Source organism: Thamnophis elegans, chromosome 5 (assembly GCF_009769535.1).
Source record: "Thamnophis elegans isolate rThaEle1 chromosome 5, rThaEle1.pri, whole genome shotgun sequence".
NCBI classification, from domain to species: Eukaryota; Metazoa; Chordata; class Lepidosauria; order Squamata; family Colubridae; genus Thamnophis; species Thamnophis elegans.
In genome coordinates, this window is record NC_045545.1 from 96,517,718 (window position 1) to 96,541,184 (window position 23,467).

At 44.6% G+C, this 23,467-nt stretch overlaps 1 protein-coding gene across 1 annotated transcript; it reads left to right on the forward strand.

The window, feature by feature from the left end:
* Positions 1–14,005: 14,005 nt before the first annotated feature.
* Positions 14,006–16,514, forward strand: PDYN (prodynorphin). The gene is made up of 2 exons (XM_032218630.1): positions 14,006–14,134; positions 16,077–16,514. Exons 1-2 carry the CDS (start codon positions 14,006–14,008, stop codon positions 16,512–16,514), a joined length of 567 nt encoding a protein of 188 aa, XP_032074521.1.
* The last annotated feature ends 6,953 nt before the right edge of the window (positions 16,515–23,467 follow it).

Genomic DNA, 23,467 nt, shown 5'->3' on the forward strand with positions numbered 1-23,467 from the left:
CTAGAGTTTATACAATACAATAGCAGAGTTGGAAGGGACCTAGGAGGTCTTCTAGTCCAACCCCCTGCCTAGGCAGGAAACCCTATACCATTCCAGACAAATGGCTGTCCAACATCTTCTTAAAGACTTCCAGTGTTGGGGCTTTCACAACTTCTGGAGGCAACTTCTGTTCCACTGATTAATTATTCTCACTGTCGGGAAATTTCTCCTTAGTACTAAGTTGCTTCTCTCCTTGATTAGTTTCCACCCATTGCTTCTCGTCCTGCCTTCGGGTGCTTTGGAGAATAGGTTGACTTCCTCTTCTTTATGGCAACGCCTGAGCTATTGCTATTGCTATCATGTCCCCCCTAGTCCTTCTTTTCATCAAATTAGACATTTCCTGCGAACATACTAAGCTAATCTGCCAAGTCTCCTCCTATGAGCCCACAAGGCCACTGAATTCTTTCCATCTGTGACATATTATTACATAGTATATTTAGAATATAAAAGTCTTCCTGGCGTTGGGAACATTTGCACAATGAGGGTCTATTTATATCGTTGTTTCTGGCCACGAAGTGACCCTTGCAAAATTCTTAGCAACGCCTCAGTTCTTGGCAAGCTTTGTCTGCAGGGAAGCCAGCGCTGCTCCCGGCTTTCAGAAGGAGATTTCAGTCTCTGGGAGGGGGGAAATCGATAACTCAGCTCATTCTGACAAACGGCGTGGATTGGGGGCGGTAGAGGGACGGATCGGGTCCCCCAACCTTTGGTGTAGGAAATTCTGAGGCTCCGAGAAACATTCTAAAGTATTCGGGACAAGCAACGACTTATGGGTCCCAAAAACCGACAACACTTGGAATATTAAAAGAGGCCAGTTTTGACAATCTTGCATTACTCGGTGTCTTTGAGAAAACTTCTTTAAATCAGAGGGTTTCAAAATGTGGCCAGAATCCCAAATACTATCTCCTTTCCTTTCCTTTCCTTCCATCCTTCCTTCCTTCCTTCCTTCCTTCCTTCCTTCCTTCCTTCCTTCCTTCCTGCCTGCCTGCCTGCCTGCCTGCCTCTAAGCCTTCCTCCTTCCTCCCTTCTTTGCTTCCTTCCTTCCCTTTTTCTTCCCTCCCTCTCTCCCTTCTTCTGGTCTTCCTCCTTCCGTCCCTCCCTCCCTCTTTTTCCTTCCTTCTTTGCTTCCTTCTTTGATTCCTCCCTTCCCTTCCTCCCACCCTCTCTCCTTTCTTTCCTTCCTTCCTCTTGTCCTCCTTCCTTCCTTCTTTGCTTCCTTCCCTTCTCTTCTTTCTCCCTCCCACTCTTCCTCCCTCCCTTCTTCTGCCCTCCCTTCCTTCCCTTTCTCTCTCCCTGTCTTCTTCCTTCCTTCCTTCCTTCCTTCCTCCCTCCTTCCTTCTTTGCTTCCTTCCTTCACTTTTCCCTTTCTCCCTCCCTTTTTCTGGTCTCCTTCCCTCCCTCCCTTCCCTCCCTCCCTCTGCTATTCCTTCCTTCCTTCCTCCCTCCACCTGCCTTTCTTTCTTTCTTTCTTTCTTTCTTTCTTTCTTTCTTTCTTTCTTTCTTTCTTTCTTCCTTCCTTCCTTCCTTCCTTCCTTCCTTCCTTCCTTCCTTCCTTCCTCCAATGCAAGCTTTCTTAAACAGACCCCTATTTGTTCTGCAAACCAGGATAAAGGCATTAGGACAAGCGAGCCACATTGTCATTCTTCTCCAAATTCTCGCCTTTAGTAAGGGATTACTGAATTCTGCTTTAGGTATGAATCACTCTCGCTAATCTCCCAGGACATTCGATTATGGATCATGAAGTGGCTGTTCAGGGAACAAAGAACCGACACCAATGCTGTGGAGAGGGAGAGGCTGGGAATAGCGCTACAGCAAAAGGTTTCCGGTTATTTAGAGACCAACACAATATTTTTTTCAAAAACACAATGCAATGTTAATGGAGGAGGTACTTGTCATCTATCTCATATATTGTAACCCACATTTGTATTGTATTATCCCCATCTCCCCATCTCTCTTCTATCCTTCCTCCCAATTTAAACCCCACATTCAAGCATTGGAGATGGTTTATTATTACAGGCCAAGGACACGTATACCATGTAGTGAAAATGTTTTTAAAACGTGTTAGGCTGAAAAGGTGCCCCAGCCTTCTATTCTATTAGTAAGCTGTGTCAGTTTGTGATGGCGGTTTGTGATGGCTGATAATGTGTTGATTTATTTTTTATATGTAATATGCTCGGTGCTATCGGAATAACAACTTCCGAAGGCAACTTCTGTTCCATCGGTTGATTATTCTCACTGTCAGAAAATTCCTCTTTATTTCCAGGTTGAATCTCTCCTTGATTAGTTTCCATCCATTATTCCTTGTTTGGCCTTCAGGTGCTTTGGAGGATAGCTGTACCCCTCTCCTCTCTCTGGAAGTCCCTCAAATATTGGAAAACTGCTATTATGTCTCCCCCTGGTCCTTCTCTTCACTAGACTAGCCAGGCCCAGTTCCTGTAACTGTTCTTCATAGAAAATAGGTAGGTAGGTAGGTAGGTAGGTAGGTAGGTAGGTAGATAGCAGGGGTGGGTTTCTCGCCCCGTTCCAACCGGATCGGTTGGAACGAGGCCGGCGGCGTCCTTGCGCACGCACGCGGCGCGCGCATGCGTACTAGCGTCTGCGTGATGCTCCAGCTGCTCCTGGAGGATCGCGCAGGCGCTGTATGCGTTCTGCGCATGCGTGGAAAGCGCAGAATTCGTAAAAACCGGGTAAGGAGCGGGCGCAGGTGTGCGGGCGCGCGCGGGCACGGGGGGGGGGGGCTTCGCCGTTCCCGGAAGTTACTTACTTCCGGGTTCGGCGACCAACCGGATCGCAGGGACCGGTGCGAACTGGTCGAAACCCACCCCTGGTAGATAGATAGATAGATAGATAGATAGATAGATAGATAGATAGATAGATAGATAGATAGATAGATAGATAGAGGTGAATAGATAAATATAGATAGATATAGATGATGGATACAGAATACAGAGTAACAGATTTGGAAGGGGCCTTGTAGGTCCTCTAGTCCAACCCCCCACCCAACAAGAGCCGAGGTGGTGCCGTGGTTAAATGCAGCACTGCAGGCTACTTCAGCTGATTGCAGTTCTGCAGTTTGGCTGTTCAAATCTCACCGGCTCAGGGTTGACTCAGCCTTCCATCCTTCCGAGGTGGGTGAAATGAGGAACTGAATTGTTGTTGGGGGCAATATGCTGACTCTGTAAACCGCTTAGAGAGGGCTGAAAGCCCTATGAGGCGGTATATAAGTCTAACTGCTATTGCTATTGCTATAACAGGAGACCCTACACCATTTCTGACCTATGACAGTCCAGTCTTTTGGGGTTGTTGAATTACCCAGCCCCATCCTAATTTATGAATGTTGTTGATTTTTTAAATTGTTGTTTTTTATTTCTTGTGTTCCCCTTCCCTTCTTATTTGTAAGCCGCCCTGAGTCTTCCTAGAGTGGGCGGCATACAAGCTAAATAAATTCAATTCAATTCAATTTTCTTCGAAGCTTCCAGTGATGAAGCTCCTACAACTTCCGAAGGCCACTTGTGTTCCATTAGTTGATGGTTCTCACGATCAGAAAATTCCTCCTTATTTCCAGGTTGAATCTCTCCTTGATCAGTTTCCATCCATTATTCCTTGTCTGGCCTTCGGGGACTTTGGGAAATAGCTTGACCCCCTCCTCTTTGGGGCCGCCCCTCAAATATTGGAAGATGCTCTCTTGTCTCCTCTGGTCCTTCTCTTCATTAGACTAGCCCTGCCCAGTTCCTGCAACCGTTCTTCGTATGTTTTAGCCTCCAGTCCCCTCATCATCCTGGTTGCTCCTCTATGTTTGACATGGCATACAGGTAATCCTTGGCTGACATCCATTCATTTAGTGACTGTTCAAAGTTACGACAGCACTGGAAAAAATGACATGTCTTTCACACAACCATCACAGCATTCCCAACACATAGTCAAAATCCAGACGTTTAGCAACTGACTCATTTTTATGACAGTTACAGGATCCCAGGTGTCATGTGATCCCCTTTTCCAACCTTCCAACAAGCTAGCCAGATTCACTTAACAACTGTGTTACTTAACAACTGCAGCGATTCACTTAAGAGCGATGGCTAGAAAGGTCATACAATGGAGCAAAACTCACTTAACAACTGTCTTGCTCAGTAACAGAAATTTTGGGCTCAGGTGTGGTCATAAGCTGAAGATTATCTGTACCTTCTCTGTAAAGGTTCAGGATTCTCGTTCTCCTTTCTCTCAAGTCAAATCCACAGTAGGGAAGTATAGTTAGTACTTGATTTACAATTTCAGCACCATGGAGAGCAAAAGTGAAGAAGACACAGGCAGTTGGTCAAGTTGATAGTTAGGGCTTTGTAAATAGATGCTGTTGTGACTATCTCTGGGTGACTAATCACCAGGAGATGGTGAGTTCTAGTCCCACCTTAGGCATGAAAGCCTGCTGGGTGACTTTGGACCAATCGCCAGGAAATGGTGAGTTCTAGTCCCACCTTAGGCATGAAAGCCTGCTGGGTGACTTTGGACCAATCACCAGGAGACAGTGAGTTCTAGTACTCCCTTAAGCATGAAAGCCTGCTGGGTGACTAATCACCAGGAGACTGTGAATTCTAGTCCTGCCTTAGGCATGAAAGCCTGCTGGGTGACTTTGGACCAATCGCCAGGAGACGGTGAGTTCTAGTCCTGCCTTAGGCATGAAAGCCTGCTGGGTGACTTAGGACCAATCACCAGGAGATGGTGAATTCTAGTCCCGCCTTAGGCATGAGGTGGCGCAGTGGTTAGGGTGCAGTACTGCAGGCCACTTCAGCTGACTGTTATCTGCAGTTCAGTGGTTCAAATCTCACCGGCTCAAGGTTGACTCAGCCTTCCATCCTTCTGAGGTGGGTGAAATGAGGACCCAGACTGTGGGGGAAGATATGCTGACTCTGCAAACCGCTTAGAGAGGGCTGAAAGCCCTATGAAGCGGTATATAAGTCTAACTGCTATTGCTATTGCTATGAAAGCCTGCTGGGTGATTTTGGACCAATCACCAGGAGACGGTGACTTCTAGTTCTGCCTTAGGGATGAAAGCTGGCTGGATGACTTTGGGCCAATCGCCAGGAGACGGTGAGTTATAGTCAGTACCATGGAGAGCAACTCCTTGGCAAAAATGCAATGAAATAAATCATTAAATCAGAATAGAGCTGGAAGGGACCTTGGCGGTCTTCTAGTCCAATCTCCTGCTCAAGCAGCAGGCACATGCATCCCCCATATGTGCCCACCCCCTGTGCATGCGCAGCAGAGCTGAACTGGGGCAACAGCTCACATGCCACTGCGTGCCATCTCTGGCACACTTGCCATCGGTTCGCCATCACAGCTCTACACAATTTCTTCTCCTCAGTCACTATCACCAGAGGCTCAGTTTCCAATGCCTGTTGTTTCTCATGGAAGCTTAGGGCTGGGATGTTACGTGTGTTACGAGCAGCAAGAATTGTGTTTCCACAATATTGGAAAAATGAGGAGATTCCTACAGATGAAAATGCAATTAAAAAAATATTGGAACGTGCAAAAAGAGATAGGTTAACATTAAAGATAAAGGCCAAAGAAGATACAGAATATTTTTTTTAACATGGGATTTGTTTTACCAACGGTTCGACAATAAAGGTAGAAATTAGAAGTTGGAAGAATTCCACTCTCTACGAGTAAATATTGGTATTATTATTGATGTTGTGCAAAGTGAATTGACCCAGACAATGCGCTGTTTATTAAGCACTCATGTATGTCAAAGAATAAAGTACAAATAAAATTTATATATTTAAAAAAAGAAGCAGCAGCTTAGGGCTGGGACTCCAGAGGTCTTCTAGTCCACCCCCCTGCCCAGGCAGGAGTCCTTATACCATCTCGGATAAATGCATGTCCAGTCTTTTCTTGAAAACCTCCTGGGCCATTGCAACCTAATCCTTGTTAACCCCACTGTGCAATTTGTAAATTGTAAATAATGTTAATACTTAAAGGTAAAGGTTCTCCTCGCACATATGGGCTAGTCGTTCCTGACTCTAGGGGGCGGTGCTCATCTCTGTTTCAAAGCCGAAGAGCCAGCGCTTTCCGAAGACGTCTCCGTGGTCATGTGGCTGGCATGACTCAATGCCGAAGGCGTACGGAACCCTGTTCCCTTCCCACCAAAGGTGGTCCCTATTTTTCTACTTGCATTTTTTTAACATGCTTTCGAACTGCTAGGTTGGCAGAAGCTGGGACAAGTCACGGGAGCTCACTCGATTACGCGGTGCTAGGGATTCGGACTGCCGAACTGCTGACCTTTCTGATTGACAAGCTCAGTGTCTTAACCACTGGTTTTATCAGCCCTGGATAAGTCCATTCTGTCTGGAATTTTCAGAATCTTCTTCATCCATAATTGTTTTGGTTTAATTCATCTTTCAGTCTGATTTGTGGGAGGGAGGTGGAAATTGAATTAATCAAGACGTCAGTGTGGTGTTAAATTACATTCCTAAAATACGGATTTTCCCATTTTATGAGGATCTTTTTCCCAGGTTAAGCCTGGGACTTAACCAAGAGGAAAATCTTACTCAAAGAAACTTATCCTTTTGATATGAAGGGATGGATTTCCGATGTGAATCTTTTGTGCACTTCTCTTCATTTTAAAAATGAGAAAGTGGAACGGTATGTTTTTAGGTAGCCCAGATTTAATAACAGGCTTAAGGATTAAATTAACTCCATATTGATGCAATTTGTTATAATAGACATCTCTTTATTAATTCTCCCCCCCCCATTCTTCTAGGTATTATTTTAATCACTCTCTAATGAACATAATCTTTTAAAAATATACTTTGTTGGTGGTAGGGTGCAATTGTTTTTAATCCTATAATGAAATAATAACATTTTAAAAAATATATTTTGGTGGTGGTAGAGTTGCAATTGTTTTGTATTCTATAACTAGCGGATAACCCGGCACTGCCTGGGTATATATTTATCCCAACCCTCCTTCCATGAACATCGCTGCAATTTCTAATGTTGGATTTTCCCCCTTACCAGAGGGAGCCCCCTTGTGGAGTACTTTGAAGCCGTTACCATGGCAACTCTACAGGGCTGTACAGTAGAAGCCATTTTAAGGCAGTACGGTAGAAGCCATTTTAAGGCACAACAGGCTATATCTTAAAAGAACAAACACCCCAATGAGTGTTAGGGGTGTTTCCCCCCCCCAGTATTTGTTTCCAGAGAGTAAGTCATCTCTGTACCAAATTTGGCTGAAATTGCTCAAGGCCTTCCAGAGTTATGCTGAAAAACACACATACATAGAGCCGTTTTTATATATATAGATGAAATAATATATTTTTTTAAAAAAAGGAAGAGACTGCCCATTTTTTTCAACTACCCAGGTTTTCCCCATGTTAGAAAAAAATCTCGTAAAGCAACTGTCAGAGATCAACCGGAATCTTGAGATTCAGAGGGTTCAACCTCTGCCTGAACCCCTCAATTGTGCTGAAGGGAATACAATGGCACGATGGGGAGCATTTGAAGGATGCAGTTGTGAGATGTGCCAGCTGCCACAAAGTTAGGCAAAGTGTTAACCCAGCAACACACGGAAAATTTAGAAAAGAAGAGCAAAAAAATATATCAATTACTCTTGGGAAAAAGTGAAGAAGACACAGGGAGTTGGTCACGTTGATAGTTAGGGCTATGTAAAGAGATGCTGTTGTGACAAACTCTTTGTGCATAACAACAACAACAAAAGAAAAACAACAAAGACAGTTTGGTGTAATGGTGAAGGCGCTGTCCTAGGAATTAGGGGATTATGAGTTCTAGTCCTGCCTTAAGCATGGAAGCCAGCTGGGTGACTAATCACCAGGAGACGGTGAGTTCTAGTCCTGCCTTAGGCATGAAAGCCAGTTGGGTGACTTTGGGCCAATCACCAGGAGAGAGTGACTTCTAGTCTTGGATTAGGCATGAAAGCCAGCTGGGTGACTTTGGGTCAATCGCCAGGTGACGTGAGTTCTAGTCCTGCCTTAGGCATGAAAGCCAGCTGGGTGAATCCCCTTCTTTACTTATTTGCCTTTGTTAATACAATTCCCTCTATTTCACTCCTCTGCTTTCATTTCTAATTTTCATATTTATTCTCTAACCATTGATAAAATAACTCCCATATACTATAATAGTCAGATTCCTCATGTTCTTTAATTGGAAGTATTAATCTATTGATTTCTTCACATTCTGGTATTTTCTTAATCATGTTCTCATCCGTAGGGATCTCTTCACTTTCCCAGTTTTGTGCAACTACAATTCTAGCTGCAGTTATTACGTGAACAAACCAATATATCTGGTAAGATCCCCAACAAGAATAATTCTGGTTTGAAGTCAAAATGTTGTTGCACCATCTTCTCCAACCACATATGAATTTTTGTCCAATATTTTTTAGCTTCTAGACATGTACACCACATATGATAGCACAATCCCGATATCTGGTGACATTTCCAACATTTGGCTGATATCTTTAAGCATCTTTGCTAATCTTTCCAGTGGGAGGTGGGGAGAGAGAGAGAGACAGAGACAGAGAGACAGAGACAGAGGCAGAGAGAGAGAGAGACAGAGAGACAGACAGAGAGAGAGACAGAGAGAGAGACAGAGAGAGACAGAGAGACAGAGACAGAGGCAGAGAGAGACAGAGAGAGAGACAGACAGAGACAGACAGAGACAGAGGGGGAGAGAGAGAGAGAGAGAGAGAGAGAGAGAGAGAGAGAGAGAGAGAGAGAGAGAGAAAAAAAATTGGCGGCCTGGGTCATTGGAAGCGGTTGCCTGCCACGCCCCTGAACTGGTTCTCTGGGCGTGGCTTGGTGGTGGGTGGGGTCATGTGACTGTGTGTGTGTGAATGAGTGACATCAGGTTGGCCACAGCCACTCGGTCACATGCCTTCCCCCACCTAGCCACACCTACAGAACCAGTAGTAAGAAATTTTCAAACTCATCCCTGGTGCATACGTGTAGGGCGCACACACGAGCAAACCGGCAGTAGTGCCTGCTGGAACCCACCCCTGGTGTGTGTGTGTGTGTGTGTGTGTGTGTGTGTGTGTGTGTGAGGGATTGGTTCCTGCCAGTTCTAAGCTCTTCTATAGAAGAGGTTCCACAAATCTACCGTGCTGTTTAGAACCGGTTCCAGCTCCCTCCCCCCATCCGTCCGCACATCATCAAGATGAAGAGCGAGAGGAGGAATTCTGGGAGTTGAAGTCCACGAGTCTTAAAGCTGTCAAGTTTGAACACCCTTAGGTTTTTTTTCTAGAGGGTTAGGGGTGCAAGGGTCTTGTAACTTGACAGCTTTAAGACTTGCGTGCTTCAAATGCCAGAGTTTCTGAGCCAACATTTTGGTTGCTAAGCAAGAGCGTTGTTAAGTGAGTTTCCCCACATTTTACAAGTTGGCCACTCCCACCCGGTCACATGGCTGGCAAGCCACTCCCACCCAGTCACATGGCCAGCAAGCCACTCCCACAAAGCAGGCCACACCTACAGAAGAGGTTCTAAAAAATGTTGAAACCCACCCCTGGTGTGTGTGTGTATCCCAAAGGGCGGCCCTCAGATCTTTCCATCATGTTGTGAGGCTCCATTAATTAAATGCTCTTAAGGGCAATTTGGAATCAGCAGATGAAAAACACCAAGTGATCCTGGATCGGAACGTGATTCATGCCACTTTGTCGAAGCCGGCAGCTTCGGCGTAATTTATGTTCTGCTCAAGCTGATAATTTGACATATGATAATGCGTATCACTCAAATTACGGCTTAATTTAGCACAGATGACTCTCTGAGTGTTTGTTCCCTTTTTCTCCATCAGCCCCAATTAAGGGACGCTCGCGAAGAAAGTCAGCGATGTCACCCTGGGGAGGAGGCTTAAACTCCTGACAGGAATTCAGGGCACGGATCTGGCTTGGGCCCACGTTTGAGTCTGAGGGCACGAGGATGGTGTCAGCGTTCCAAGTATCATGTAGAATTAAATCAGAGTCCAAGGCAAAACAATCCGTAAAGTTCCAATTTAATAAAGCAGACATCTTGCCACATTGCTGTGGAATCCCAATTGTGGGAAGGACATCAGAATCCCACCGAGTTAAAAGTTCATGATCTTGTCCCCACACTCACAAATCCATCACATGGTCCAATCTTCTTCTTCCACGCTGGCATCCACACCCAGCTGCTTCCGGTCAGGTGTAAAAGTGTGGAGACAAGAGATGACCTTGGTCTTCTAGAAAAGAATGACAACAATACATTCCACAATCCTACTCCTTTCTATTCCTCCCTCCCAATTACTACAGTAATGAAAAAGCATAATGAAATAAGAGAAAGTGTGGCAGGCCAAAATTCTAAAAGGATTATAATTGCAGGCCTGGCAGATAGTCTGCCAGGGGAGGAGATGAAGGGTGTAAGTGAGGTGTTGGCGGGAGCATCTAGGAAGGTTTAAGTCTATGCGTGCTCCATTTTCAAAGGGAAGAAGATTGCCATGACCGTGGGCTCCTTCAGTGCGCTTGCAACTTGCATTTCATGACCAAACTAGGCAACGTCATCAGTACTAGAGGGGAGTGGGGTTTGTGGAATGAAGGAAGAGGAGGTGGACGACAAAGAGAAGGAGGAGGACTGTGGTGCACTCTGCGTTTGATGGTTTTCTTGCAGGCGTTTCATGACCCAACTAGGTAACATCATCAGTGCTTAGAAGGGAGTGGGTTTTGTGGAATGGAGGAAGAGGAGGAGGACTGTGGGGTCTTTAGTGCTCTTTGAGTTTGATGATTTTCTTGCAATTTCAATTTCATAATTTTAATGGATTTGTATGCCGCCCAATCCCCGAGGACTCCGGGCGGCTTACATAAAAACAGTTTAAAAAAGAAAATATATAAAAAAATTTAAAATATAAGACAGAACGGATTAAAAAAGGACACAACATGCTCTCGTTCTTAATGGGGCTGAAGGTCAATCAAGATCAGGAGCCCCAGGCCTACCGGAACAGCCAGGTCTTAACAGACTTTTGGAAGACATTTCATCACCCAACTAGGTAACATCATCAGTGCTAGAAGGGAGTGGGTTTTGTGGAATGAAAGAAGGGGATGAGGAAGAGGATTGTGGGGTCCTTGGTGCTCTTTGAGTTGGATGATTTTCTTGCAGACATTTCATGACCCAACTAGGTAACATCATCAGTGCTAGAAGGGAGTGCAATTCTTCTGTGCATGCGCATAAGCGTTGGGCGGGTGGGCAGAGCCTCCCATCACCATTATTACCGGTTCAGCCAATCCGGGCCGAACCACCAGCAACCCACCTCTGCTGAGGTCACTGATAAACCTCCAAGTGGCCTCAAGGATAGCAATAGCAATAGCAGTTAGACTTACATACCGCTTCATAGGGCTTTCAGCCCTCTCTAAGCGGTTTACAGAGTCAGCATATCGCCCCCAACAATCAGATAGATAGATAGATAGATAGATAGATAGATAGATAGATAGCAATAGCAATAGCAGTTAGACTTATATACCGCTTCATAGGGCTTTCAGCCCTCTCTAAGCGGTTTACAGAGTCAGCATATCGCCCCCACAGTCTGGGTCCTCATTTCACCCACCTCGGAAGGATGGAAGGCTGAGTCAACCTTGAGCCGGTGAGATTTGAACAGCCGAACTGCAGAACTGCAGTCAGCTGAAGTAGCCTGCAGTGCTGCATTTAACCACTGCGCCACCTCGGCTCAAGGACCCTCTAAAAGGATGCAAATGACCAGCTGTCTGCAAGGAATATCAATCCTTCCTTTCCCTACCGTCCAGTCAAAGCTGAAGAAGCTTCTTGGATGAGAAGTGAAACGCCTTCAAAGAAAAACAAGGAAGTCCAGTTGCCTCCTGAAAAAAGCACCTTTGGGACAACCATGACTTGGATGACTGAGAATCTCCATTCTTCTATTGACGAGGAGTTGCTCTTAATTCTTTATTTTAAAGAGAGTTTTATTGTTTTTCAGTTACAAAAATCAACCTTCCATCTTTCCTGATGCCGTCTGTTCGTCTGGGTACCAACATCTCTCTGCAACATTGTTCCTCTTTTGCCACCTCTTTCACATTCATTTTAGCATTGTTTCCCTAAGTTTGGTATTATAATATATTAAGCATTTAAACGTTATTAAACTCTCCAGTTTTCTTCTTACTATCTTCTAGTAATCATATATCAACATTAAACATCATTATTCTTTTTTAAAAAAAATTATTTTATTTTATCAATTTCATATATACATCCACAATTATATGATCTCATAGCTGTTATTAATAATATGTATTTATAACAATTTTTCCCTACTGTTGACAATATACTTGAAGATCCATCTTATCCTACAACGGTCCTACTTCTTCTTCCCTCCCTCCCTCTTTCCTTCCCTCGTTTCTTCTCTCCTACTCCCCTTCCTTCCCTCCCTCCTTCTCTCCTTCCCTCCTTCCTTCCCCCTTTCTTTTCTCCTTCTCTCCTTCCTTTCCCCCTTCCTTTCCTCCTTCCTTCCCCCCTTCCTTCTCTCCTACATTCCCTCCTTCCTTCCTTCCTTCCCTCCTTCCTTCCCTCCTTTCTTCTCTCCTTCTCTCCTTCCTTCCCTCCTTGCTTCCCTCCCTCCTTCCCTCCCTCCTTCCTACCCCCCTTTCTTCTCTTTCTTCTCTCCTTCCTTCCTTCCTCCTCTCCTTTCCCTTCTCTCCTTCCCCTTCCTCCCCTTTGCCCTTCCCCTCTTCTTCCCATTCCTCCCCTCTTTCCTACTCTTACATTCCCTCCCATTCTTCCTCTGCCTTTCCCTTTCTCCTATTCCTCTTCTTTCTCCTCTCCATTATTCTTATCATACACATAACTAACCATTTTATATTTTTATCCAAGTGTATTGTCTACTTATTTTTTTAAATTTTCTTCATTTCCAAACTCCTTTCTCTCTTTCCAACCATTGGTAAAACACTTCCCAAATCATGTAATATTCAGTGTGCCCTTTCTCCTTCATTGCTAATGTTAATCTGTTCATTTCTGCACATTCTAATATTTTCCTTATCACCTTCTCTTCCGTGGGAATCTCTACACTTTTCCAATGTGGTGCAAATACCCTTCTAGCTGCAATTAATACACCAATGATTAAATATACATTCTCTTTATTATAAATTTCAGGTTGGTTTCCCAGCAGAAATGTTTCTGGCTTCAGCTCAATGCGTTGTTGTCTCATCTCTTCCAATCAGGTCTTAATTTTTGTCCAATATTTCTTTGCCTCTCCACCTGTTCACCACCTAGGATAATAAGATCCAGGTATTTGGTGGCTCTTCCAACATTTAGCTGAATTGTCTTTAAACATGTTTGCCAATGATGAAAGAAATGTCCTCCTGGGTTCGGCTCCAAGTGGGGAAAAAGACACTGGAGACATGGGGGCTGCTTGGAAAGATGGTTTAATGATGGACAGGACCACATGGCTTGAGCCCTGAACAGAAAAGGGGATCACATGTTTCAATGTTGGTGGAGAAGAAGAGAAGGGCTGAGGGAGGGGCTTGCTAGGTTTTTTTATAACCTGTTCAGTCCCACCTCTCTGTTTCCTGTTCCTGTGTAAGAAATGTATTCTGATTGGTTGTCAGACTCCCATGGGGGGCCATGCAGGGGCAACTCTCTAGGCTGCGTTTTGAATCCAGGTTTGGTTGAGTGTTCAGATGCCATGTGGTGAGTTGGGGCCAATATTATCATGCTTTAATCCCATCTCCCTGGAGCTGAAGTGGAGAAGCCTTTATTATGTAAAGTAGACTAGCTCGGCCTTCTTAATGGCCCATTGACAAAGTGGGGATGGGCAGGAAGCTACAGGGAGCTATTCTGTCTTTTAAAACATGTTTCTTTTCACATCCAGAGAAATATTCTGCCTTTTCAATATTTCCTAGGATATTTCATTTTTCTGGGAGAGGGCTGGGTGATAAACTTCCTACACCGACCTCTCCCGTGGTAGATGCTCTTAATTCTTGACTTGTCTTTCTGTCCCCCCCAGGTACCTTTTGGGAAGCATGGATTGGCAGCTTTGGGGTCTGGTTTTCTACCTCCACGTGGCTTTCTCAGCTTCCTGGGAGTGTCTCTCTCACTGTTCCCTGTGTATTCTTCACAACCAGGATGGAGAGAAGCCCATCAACCCTCTAGTAAGTTACAACAGACGCTGTCCGGAAGGCCGTCTACGGAGTATCTCAGTCATCCAGGTCATGGTGGTCCCAAAAGTGCTTTCTCCAAAGGTAAAACTGGACTTTTTTTGGCGTTTTGGCTTGAAGACGTTTCGCTCCTTGTGCAAGAAGCTTTTTCGGTTCACGAAGAACCGAAGAAGCTCCTTGGATGAGAAGCGAAATGTCTTCAGGCAAAAACACAAGGAAGTTCTACCTTTGGGGAAAGCACCTTTGGGTTGGTCACGAGGATGTTTTGACAAGGACCAGGGCAGGGATCGGGGCCCCAGGCAATTGGTTCTTTTGGACATAGCAAAAACAAGCACACCGTAAATATAGGCAGTCCTTGACTTACGACCCCAATTGATCGCCACAGTGAGGCACTTGTTAAGTGAGTTTGGCCCCATTCGACGGGCTTTCCTGGCCACCGTTGTTAAGTGAATCCCTGCAGTGGGTGTCTTAGTAACCCGGTTGTTAAGTGAATCTGGTTTCACCGTCGACTTTGCTGGTCGGGAGGTCACAAAAAGGGACCACGTGACCTCCGGGATATCTGTGACCGTCAGAAATGCGAGTCACTTGCCAAGGGAGTGAATTTTGATCACGTGACCATGAGGGTGCTGCGACGGCCGTTAAGCGTGAAAATGGTCATAAGTCCCTCTGTTCAGTGGGGTAACTTTGAATGGTCACTAAAATGAACCGTTGTTAAGACGAGGACTACCTGTAATTCTCTTGGCTGCTTTTCATTTTTAATTTTTCCTCTTGCAGGGCTGTGCTTTGGGGTGCCAACATCCCTCCGTGACGGGCGTGGAGTGGCAGAGATGCGAAAGGATCCTCTCGCTCTTAACGTCCTTTCCGATGGAGGAGGAAGAGGAGGAGGAGGAGGAGGAGGAGGAGGGAGAGGCGGGCAGATCCCAGGTGAGTGGGAAAAGGTGTTCACGGTTGCGGACATACACACAAACCCAGACAAGGTTCAAACCTGGCAGGCTTTCTAGAGTTTTCGGAAGATAACATAGTCAGAGGGCAGAGAATGACCGAGTTGGAAGGGACCTCGGAGGTCTTCTAGACCAACCCCCTGCTCGAGCAGGAGACCCTGTACCATTTCGGACAAAATGGTTCCCCAGTCTCTTCTCATAGCCCTTCAGAGAGGGAGCACCTACAATTTCTGGTGGCAAGTCGTTCCACTGGTTAATTGTTCTCACTGTTCCACTGTTCTCATTGTTCTCCTCCCCTCCGACTCCCTCCTTCCCTCCCCTCCTTCCTTCCTTCTTCTCTCCCCTCCCTGGTCTCCTCTCTCCCCCTCCCTCCCTCCTTCCCTTCTTTCCTTCCTTTCCCCTCCCTCCCTGATATCTCCCCTTCCCTGCCTTCCTCTCCCTTTCCCTCCCTCCCTGCTGTCCCCTCCCTTTCCCCCTCCATGCCTTCTCTCCCCTCCCTCCTTCCCTTCCTTCCTTTCCCCTCCCTCCCTGCTCTCATCACTCCCCCTCCCTCCTTCCCTTCTTTCCTTCCTTCCTTTCCCCTCCCTCCCTGATATCTCCCCTTCCCTGCCTTCCCTCTCCTTTCTCCCTCTCTCCCTCCTTCCTCTCCCCCTCCTTCCCTCCCTGCTATCCCCTCCCTTTCCCCCTCCCTGCCTTCTCTCCCCTTCCTCCTTCCCTTCCTTCCTTTCCCCTCCCTCCCTGCTCTCATCTCTCCCCCTCCCTGTCTTTCGTCCCCTTTCTCCTCCCCTTTCTCCTTCCTTCCTTTCTCCCCTCTCTCCTTCCTTCCTTCCGTTTCCCCTCTCCTCTCCTCCTTCCTCTTCTTATTTCCTCCTGTCGTCTCTTCTCCTGTTTTTCCTCTTCCTTCCCTTCTTCCTTCCTTCTGGTCTGCTCTTTCTCTGTTCTTCTTCTCTTCTTTGTCCTATTCTCCTCTCTTCTCTCCCGTTTTCTCCAAGCAGAGCGTCCTCACCAAGGGAGATGCCAGCCAGTCCTTCGGGCGCTTCTTCCCAAAGATGGTGGAGAGGTCACGGCCAGAGGCCGGAGGAGACAACCCGGAGATGCTTGAGATTCGGGGTCTGGTCTCCCACCGAGAGGAGGAAGAGGAGGAGGAAGAACCTGATCCGGCCTCTCCCAAGTCGGAGAGGAAACGCTACGGGGGCTTCCTTCGCAAATTCCCCAAGAGGGGCTCCTGGGTGGCGGGGACCGAGGAAGAGGAGGATGGGGGCGACCAGGAGGATCTCCACAAACGTTACGGGGGCTTCATGCGCAGGATCCGTCCCAAACTCAAGTGGGAGAAGCAGAAGCGTTATGGCGGCTTCCTGCGCCGTCAGTTCAAGGTGACCACGAGGTCCGAGGAAGGGCCCAAGGGCGCCTCGGAGGAGGCCGCTGACCTATAGAGGCCCAGGCGATGGCAGGTGAAGTCCTTCTCCAGCTCAAACCCTTCCCCCAATCTTGTGGGTCACCGAGACCCCCAAAATCCCTGCCCCAAGCTTTCCCCTTCCTTGTGCCAACCAAGCTGTGCAGAGAACTCCCGTCAATCTAACCAGGAAGGACAGGGGTGGAGAGCTGTGTGAATAAACCAGCATTGATGGCTTAAGATGTTTCTTGGTTTGGGATGGTGGGCTCAGCCTTAGTCAGACCCCTGGCTGCATTTATGCAACGAGCTAAGCTTGATTAGATTAAATCTTACATTTTGGGTGGGTGGGTGGGTGGAAGCTCTCCGTTCAGCTCTCTTCCACCTCTAAAACAGAGGGATTGAGCATTGATCACTTTAAGACTTGTGGACTTCAACTCCCAGAATTCCCTACTCAGCACAGCATGGCGGGCTGGGGAATTCTGGGAGTTGAAGTCCACAAGTCTTAAAGTGCTCAACGTTAGATAACGCTTTACGTTGTTCAGTAAGTCATGCCCGGTTTTACAATCACCCCTCCCCACAGCTGTTCAGCAAAACATGGAAGTTGTTAAATGAATCATGCAGTCGTTAAGTGAATCTGCCTTCTCCCATTGGCGTTTCTTATCGGAAGGCCATAAATGGCATCCACCTGACCCCGGGATATTGGAACTGTCATAAATGGCTCTTTCCAAGTGCCCGAATTTTGCTCATGAAATCCTTCAACTGTTGTAAGTGCGAGGATCAGTCATAACTCCCTTGTTTCAGTGCCGTCGTAACTTTGGTTGTTAAACCAAGAGTTGTAAATTGAGGACTATCTGTATGCTTTTTCTGCCAAATTAGGCCAGAAAGCTAACAATGACCTCTACTAATATTAATAGTTATCCTGAGTGTCCACAGAAGGGTTAAAGAAATCAATATGCTCCCCCCAGCTGCTTAGAAAAGCCCCTCCCTCTTTTTTGGCATGCACAACATCTAAAAAAGAAGTGGAATTTTGATTGTGTAACGGCAGAAACCATTTTAAATTTTTTGACCCTCCTGGGAAAGTCCTTGATATCAACAATATTGTTAGAAAATCAGTTTAGATATAGCAGCAGTGATCATGAACAAACGGTACAGTCACCATGTGTTTTACTGCTCAACTGTTTCACTGTAACAGGAAACTCTACTCGGAGGAAAAGAACATGAAATATACACCATAGATCAGTGGTTTTTTTTCCATGAGAAAATTTTGGTGGTCCGCAGAAAAAATATTTGTCCTTTTTATATTGCACTAAATGCTATTTATATTTTTTAAAAAATTCATATTAGTGGTCTGCGGGATTTTAAATTATGAATGTAGTGGTCCCTGAGGTCCGAAAAGGCTGGTGTGACCCTGGCCATAGATCCAAACTTGTAAACACTGCCATCTGCTGGCTGAATACGACTGCAGTTGTTGTGTAAAAATACATCCCAGCAATGAATTCCAAAACATATTTTAATCCATAATAATTGATTTCCGTCAACAATGCCCTTGGTAAGCTACACCAGTGTTGCACAATTCTAAATTAATTCTCTTGAATTCGGTGGGGCTTACCCCCTCCTTAGAAATGTTGCGTGAAACACTGAAAGCCGTGACTCACAATTTTCCTGGAAAAGCAATATCAAAACTCTCTGTAGGAATAAATCAATCCTAAGCAAAACTCTGTGTGACTAAAGCAATAGATTTTCCTTTCTTGTTTTCTTTGTTGAAAAGAAAGGGCCGTTAGTTAGATTTCTCATCCTATACAGGTAGTCCTCGGCTTACGGCCACAGCCGAACCCAAAATTTCCGTTGCTAAGTGAGCTTTCCCCCATTTTGCGACCTTCCTGGCCACAGTTATTAAGTGAATCACTGCAACTGTTGAGTTAGACACACGGTCGTTAAGCGAAATGGGCTTCTCCGTTGACTGTGCTTGTTAGAAGGTCGCAAAAGGGGATCGCATGACCCCAGGACGCTGCAACCGTCATAAATATAAGACAGTTGGCAAGCCTCTGAATTTTGATCACATGACCCCCATAGTAGGGGGTGGCTGCAACGGTCATAAGTGTGAAAAATGGTCATTAATTAATTTTTCCCGTGTTGTTGTAACACTTGTGTTGTAAAATTTTGGGGTTCGGGATTCATGAATTCACAAACCGGCAGACCGGAGGGAAATGAAATATGAAAAATCAGGACCTTGAATGGTCACTAAATGAACTGTTGTAAGTCGAGGACTACCTATACTGCTTTGAGGCCTATATTGAATAGAATAGAATACGGAATGAATAGAGAATAGAATAGAGTAGAATAGAGTAGAATAGAATAGACTAGAATGCGGAATGAATTGAGATTTGAGATTTGAGATTTGAGATTTATTAACATTTATAGGCCGCCCTTTTCCCTGAGGGGACTCAGGGCGGCTTACATAAAATCAAGGGAGGGAAATACAAACAATGACGTAGACAAACATAGAATAAAATAATGAGCAACATTCATTCATCATTCGGGAGGGGCGATTATCTTTGTCCCCAGGCCTGACGGGCTAGCCAGGTCTTAAGGACTATGCGGAAGGCCTGGACGGTGGTGAGAGTACGAATCTCCACGGGGAGATCGTTCCAAAGGGTCGGAGCTACTACTGAAAAGGCTCTCCTCCTTGTAGTTGCCAGCCAGCACTGGCTGGCAGATGGAACTCGGAGGAGGCCCAATCTATGAGATCTAATTGGCCGCAGGGAGGTAATTGGCAGAAGGCGGTCTCTCAAGTACGCAGATCCACTACCATGGAGGGCTTTATGGGTGACTAGTAGCACCTTGAAGCGCACCCGGAGATCAACAGGTAGCCAGCGCAGCTCGAGGAGGATAGGTGTTATGTGGGTGAACCGAGGTGCACCCACGATCACTCGCGCGGCCGAATAGAGTAGAGTAGAGTAGAATAGAAGAATAGAATAGAATAGAATAGAATAGAATACGGAATGAATAGAGAATAGAATAGAGTAGAGTAGAGTAGGGTAGAATAGAATAGAATATGGAATGAATAGAGAATAGAATAGAGTAGAGTAGAGTAGAATAGAATAGAATATGGAATGAATAGAGAATAGAATAGAGTAGAGTAGAGTAGAATAGAATAGAATAGAATATGGAATGAATAGAGAATAGAGTAGAATAGAATAGAATAGAATAGAATATGGAATGAATAGAGAATAGAATAGAGTAGAGTAGAGTAGAATAGAATAGAATAGAATATGGAATGAATAGAGAATAGAATAGAGTAGAGTAGAGTAGAGTAGAATAGAATAGAATAGAATATGGAATGAATAGAGAATAGAGTAGAATAGAATAGAATAGAATAGAATAGAATATGGAATGAATAGAGAATAGAATAGAGTAGAGTAGAGTAGAATAGAATATGGAATGAATAGAGAATAGAATAGAGTAGAGTAGAGTAGAATAGAATAGAATATGGAATGAATAGAGAATAGAATAGAGTAGAATAGAATAGAATATGGAATGAATAGAGAATAGAGTAGAATAGAATAGAATAGAATAGAATATGGAATGAATAGAGAATAGAATAGAGTAGAGTAGAGTAGAATAGAATAGAATAGAATATGGAATGAATAGAGAATAGAGTAGAATAGAATAGAATAGAATAGAATATGGAATGAATAGAGAATAGAATAGAGTACAATAGAATAGAATAGAATAGAATATGGAATGAATAGAGAATAGAGTAGAGTAGAATAGAATAGAATATGGAATGAATAGAGAATAGAATAGAGTAGAGTAGAGTAGAATAGAATAGAATAGAATAGAATAGAATATGGAATGAATAGAGAATAGAGTAGAACAGAATAGAATAGAATATGGAATGAATAGAGAATAGAGTAGAGTAGAATAGAATAGAATATGGAATGAATAGAGAATAGAATAGAGTAGAGTAGAGTAGAATAGAATAGAATAGAATAGAATATGGAATGAATAGAGAATAGAGTAGAACAGAATAGAATAGAATATGGAATGAATAGAGAATAGAATAGAGTAGAGTAGAATAGAATAGAATAGAATATGGAATGAATAGAGAATAGAATAGAATAGAATAGAATACGGAATGAATAGAGAATAGAATAGAATAAAATAGAATACGGAATGAAAAGAGAATAGAATAGAACAGAATATGGAATGAATAGAGACTAGACTAGAATAGAATAAAGAATAGAATAGAATAGAAATAGAATAGAAATAGGAGTAAAATAGAATAGAATATGGAATGAATAGAGAATAGAATAGAATATGGAATGAATAGAATATGGAATGAATAGAGAATAGAATAGAATAGAATAGAACAGAACAGAACAGAACAGAACAGAAGTCTTTATTGGCTAAGAGTGATTGGACACACAAGGAATTTGTCTTTGGTGCATAAGTTCTCAATGTTCATAAAAAGACAAGATACGTTTGTCAAGCATCATAAGGGACAACACTTAATGATCGTCACAGGGTGCAAATAAGCAATCAGGAAACAATCAATATCAATATAAATCGCAAGCAACAAAGTGACAGTCCTGCAGTCATAAGTGGGAGGAGATGGGTGAGAGGAACGATGAGAAGACTAATAGTAACACAGTTTTAGTGAATAGTTTGACAGTGCTGAGGGAATTATTTGTTTAGCAGAGTGATGGCATTCGGAGGGGAAACCGTCCTTGTGTCTAGTTGTCTTGGTGTACAGTTCCTTATAGCCTCGTTTTGAGGGTGGGAGTTGAAACAATTTATATCCAGGATGCGAGGGGTGTATAAATATTTTCACAGCCCTCTTTTTGACTCCTGCAGTGTCCAGGTCCTCAACGGAAGCCAGTTTGGTAGCCATGGTTTTTTCTGCCGTTCTGATTCTCCTCTGAAGTCTGCGTCTGTCTTGTTGGGTTTCAGAGCCAAACCAGACAGTTATGGAGGTGCAGACGAGAGACTCAATCATTCCTCTGTAGAACAGAATCAGCAGCTCTTTGGCCAGTTTGAGCTTCCTGAGTTCGCGCAGAAAGAACATTCTTTGTTGTGCTTTTTTGATGACGTTTTTGATGTTAGGCGTCCATTCACAGTTGGTTTTGGTTGTTAAACTTGTTTTAAGATTAATTTAAAAGCTGTAGCTCAAATGGACATTCGGGGTAGGTTTGAGAAGCAGGTGGTTGAAAAAAAATCGCATCCAATATTCGTGTCATCGCTGCAAATGTTGAACAAGGGTCTACTTTGCCCCAAACTCAGGTTAGTTGTGACATACAACAATATCTGGTGCGGTCCAGGTTTACACGCAGTGGCCATGTTTGATTGGCTTCACCAAATGATGGGCAACAGTGAGAGGCAAGGAACAAAAAAATTGCATGAAAACCTTGGAAATTAAGCTTTGTCTCTTGAAATACAGACGGTTCTCGGGGACCACAACTGAGTCCAAAATTTCTGTAAGCGAGGCCGTTGCTATGTGAGTTTTGCCATATTTTACGACCTTTCTCGCCATGATGGTTAAGTGAATCGCTGCCGTCGTTAAGTTAGTCACACAGTTGTAAAGCGAATCTGCCTTCCCCATTGACTTTGCGAGAGGGAATCATATGATCCTGGGCTGCTGTGACCGTCATAAATACGAGTCAGTTGCCCAGTGTCTGAATTTTGATCCCATGACCACGGAGATGCTGCGATGGTCGTGTGGAAAATGGTCCTAAGCCATCGTAACTTCAAATAGTTTCTAAATGAATTGTTATAAATTGAGGACTATCAGGACATTTTTTCACCTTCAGCATTGATGCTAATAAGTATTAATGAGCGAAGGAATTGAAGGGGGTTTGTGTTATGATTAATGGCCTCCTTTTCTGATTTTCATATTTTATCTCCTTTTGATCTTCTGGTTTGTGAATTCATTATTTCCCCACCCCGAGATTTGGGGAGAATCGACCTTCTTACTAACTGAACCCCAGACTTTTCCACAGGGATTTAGGGCAATTTTCTGTGGGCAACTCACCATGGCCAACTTGCCATGGCCAATCTGTCATGGCCAACTTGCCATGGCCAACTTGTCATGGTCAACTTGTCATGGCCAATTTGTCATGGCCAACCTGTCATGGCCACCTTGTCATGGCCAACGGGTCATGGGCAACCTATCATGGTCAACTTGTCATGGCCAACTTGTCATGGCCAACCTGTCATGGCCAACTTGTCATGGTCAACTTGTCATGGCCAACCTGTCACGGCCAATGTGTCATGGTCAATGTGTCATGGCCAACTTGTCATGGCTAACTCACCATGGTCAACTCACCATGGCCAATTCACCATGGTCAATTCACCATGGCCAACTTGTCATGGCCAATTCAATACAGCCAACTTATCATGGCCAACCTGACATGGTAAACTTGCCATGCCAACATGCCATGGCCAACTTGCCACATCAAACTTGCCACGGCCAACTTACAATGGTCAATTCGGTATGGCCAACTTGGCACGGTCAACTTAAATTAGCAGAATAACTTAAGACCCGCAGTGAGTCACTTAATAACTGTGGCAAGAAAGGTCATAAAATGGGGCAAAACTCAATTAACTGTCTTGCTTAGCAATGGAAATTTTGGGCTCAACGGTGGCCGTAAGTCGAGGACTGTTTGAAATCTGCCAAGCCTAGCTTATGGATTAGTTTCTTTGGTTTTTATCCCGCAAAGAGAGATGAGATGGAAGGTGAGGACTGAAAAATTAAAGATGATGACAGGGCAAGACATCAGAATACAAACTGCAGGAAACCCACCAAGCTCAGAGACCCCTCATGTCAACCCTGAGCTACAAATATTCCCTGTTATTGGAAGCCACAACTTGTGCGATGTGCGCACAAAGCCATTGCTGGGCACTTGACTGCAGAGCTCAAGATTCAAATCCCACTTCTAATTATTGCGGGGACGGACACGCACGCGCGCGCGTACACACACACACACACACACA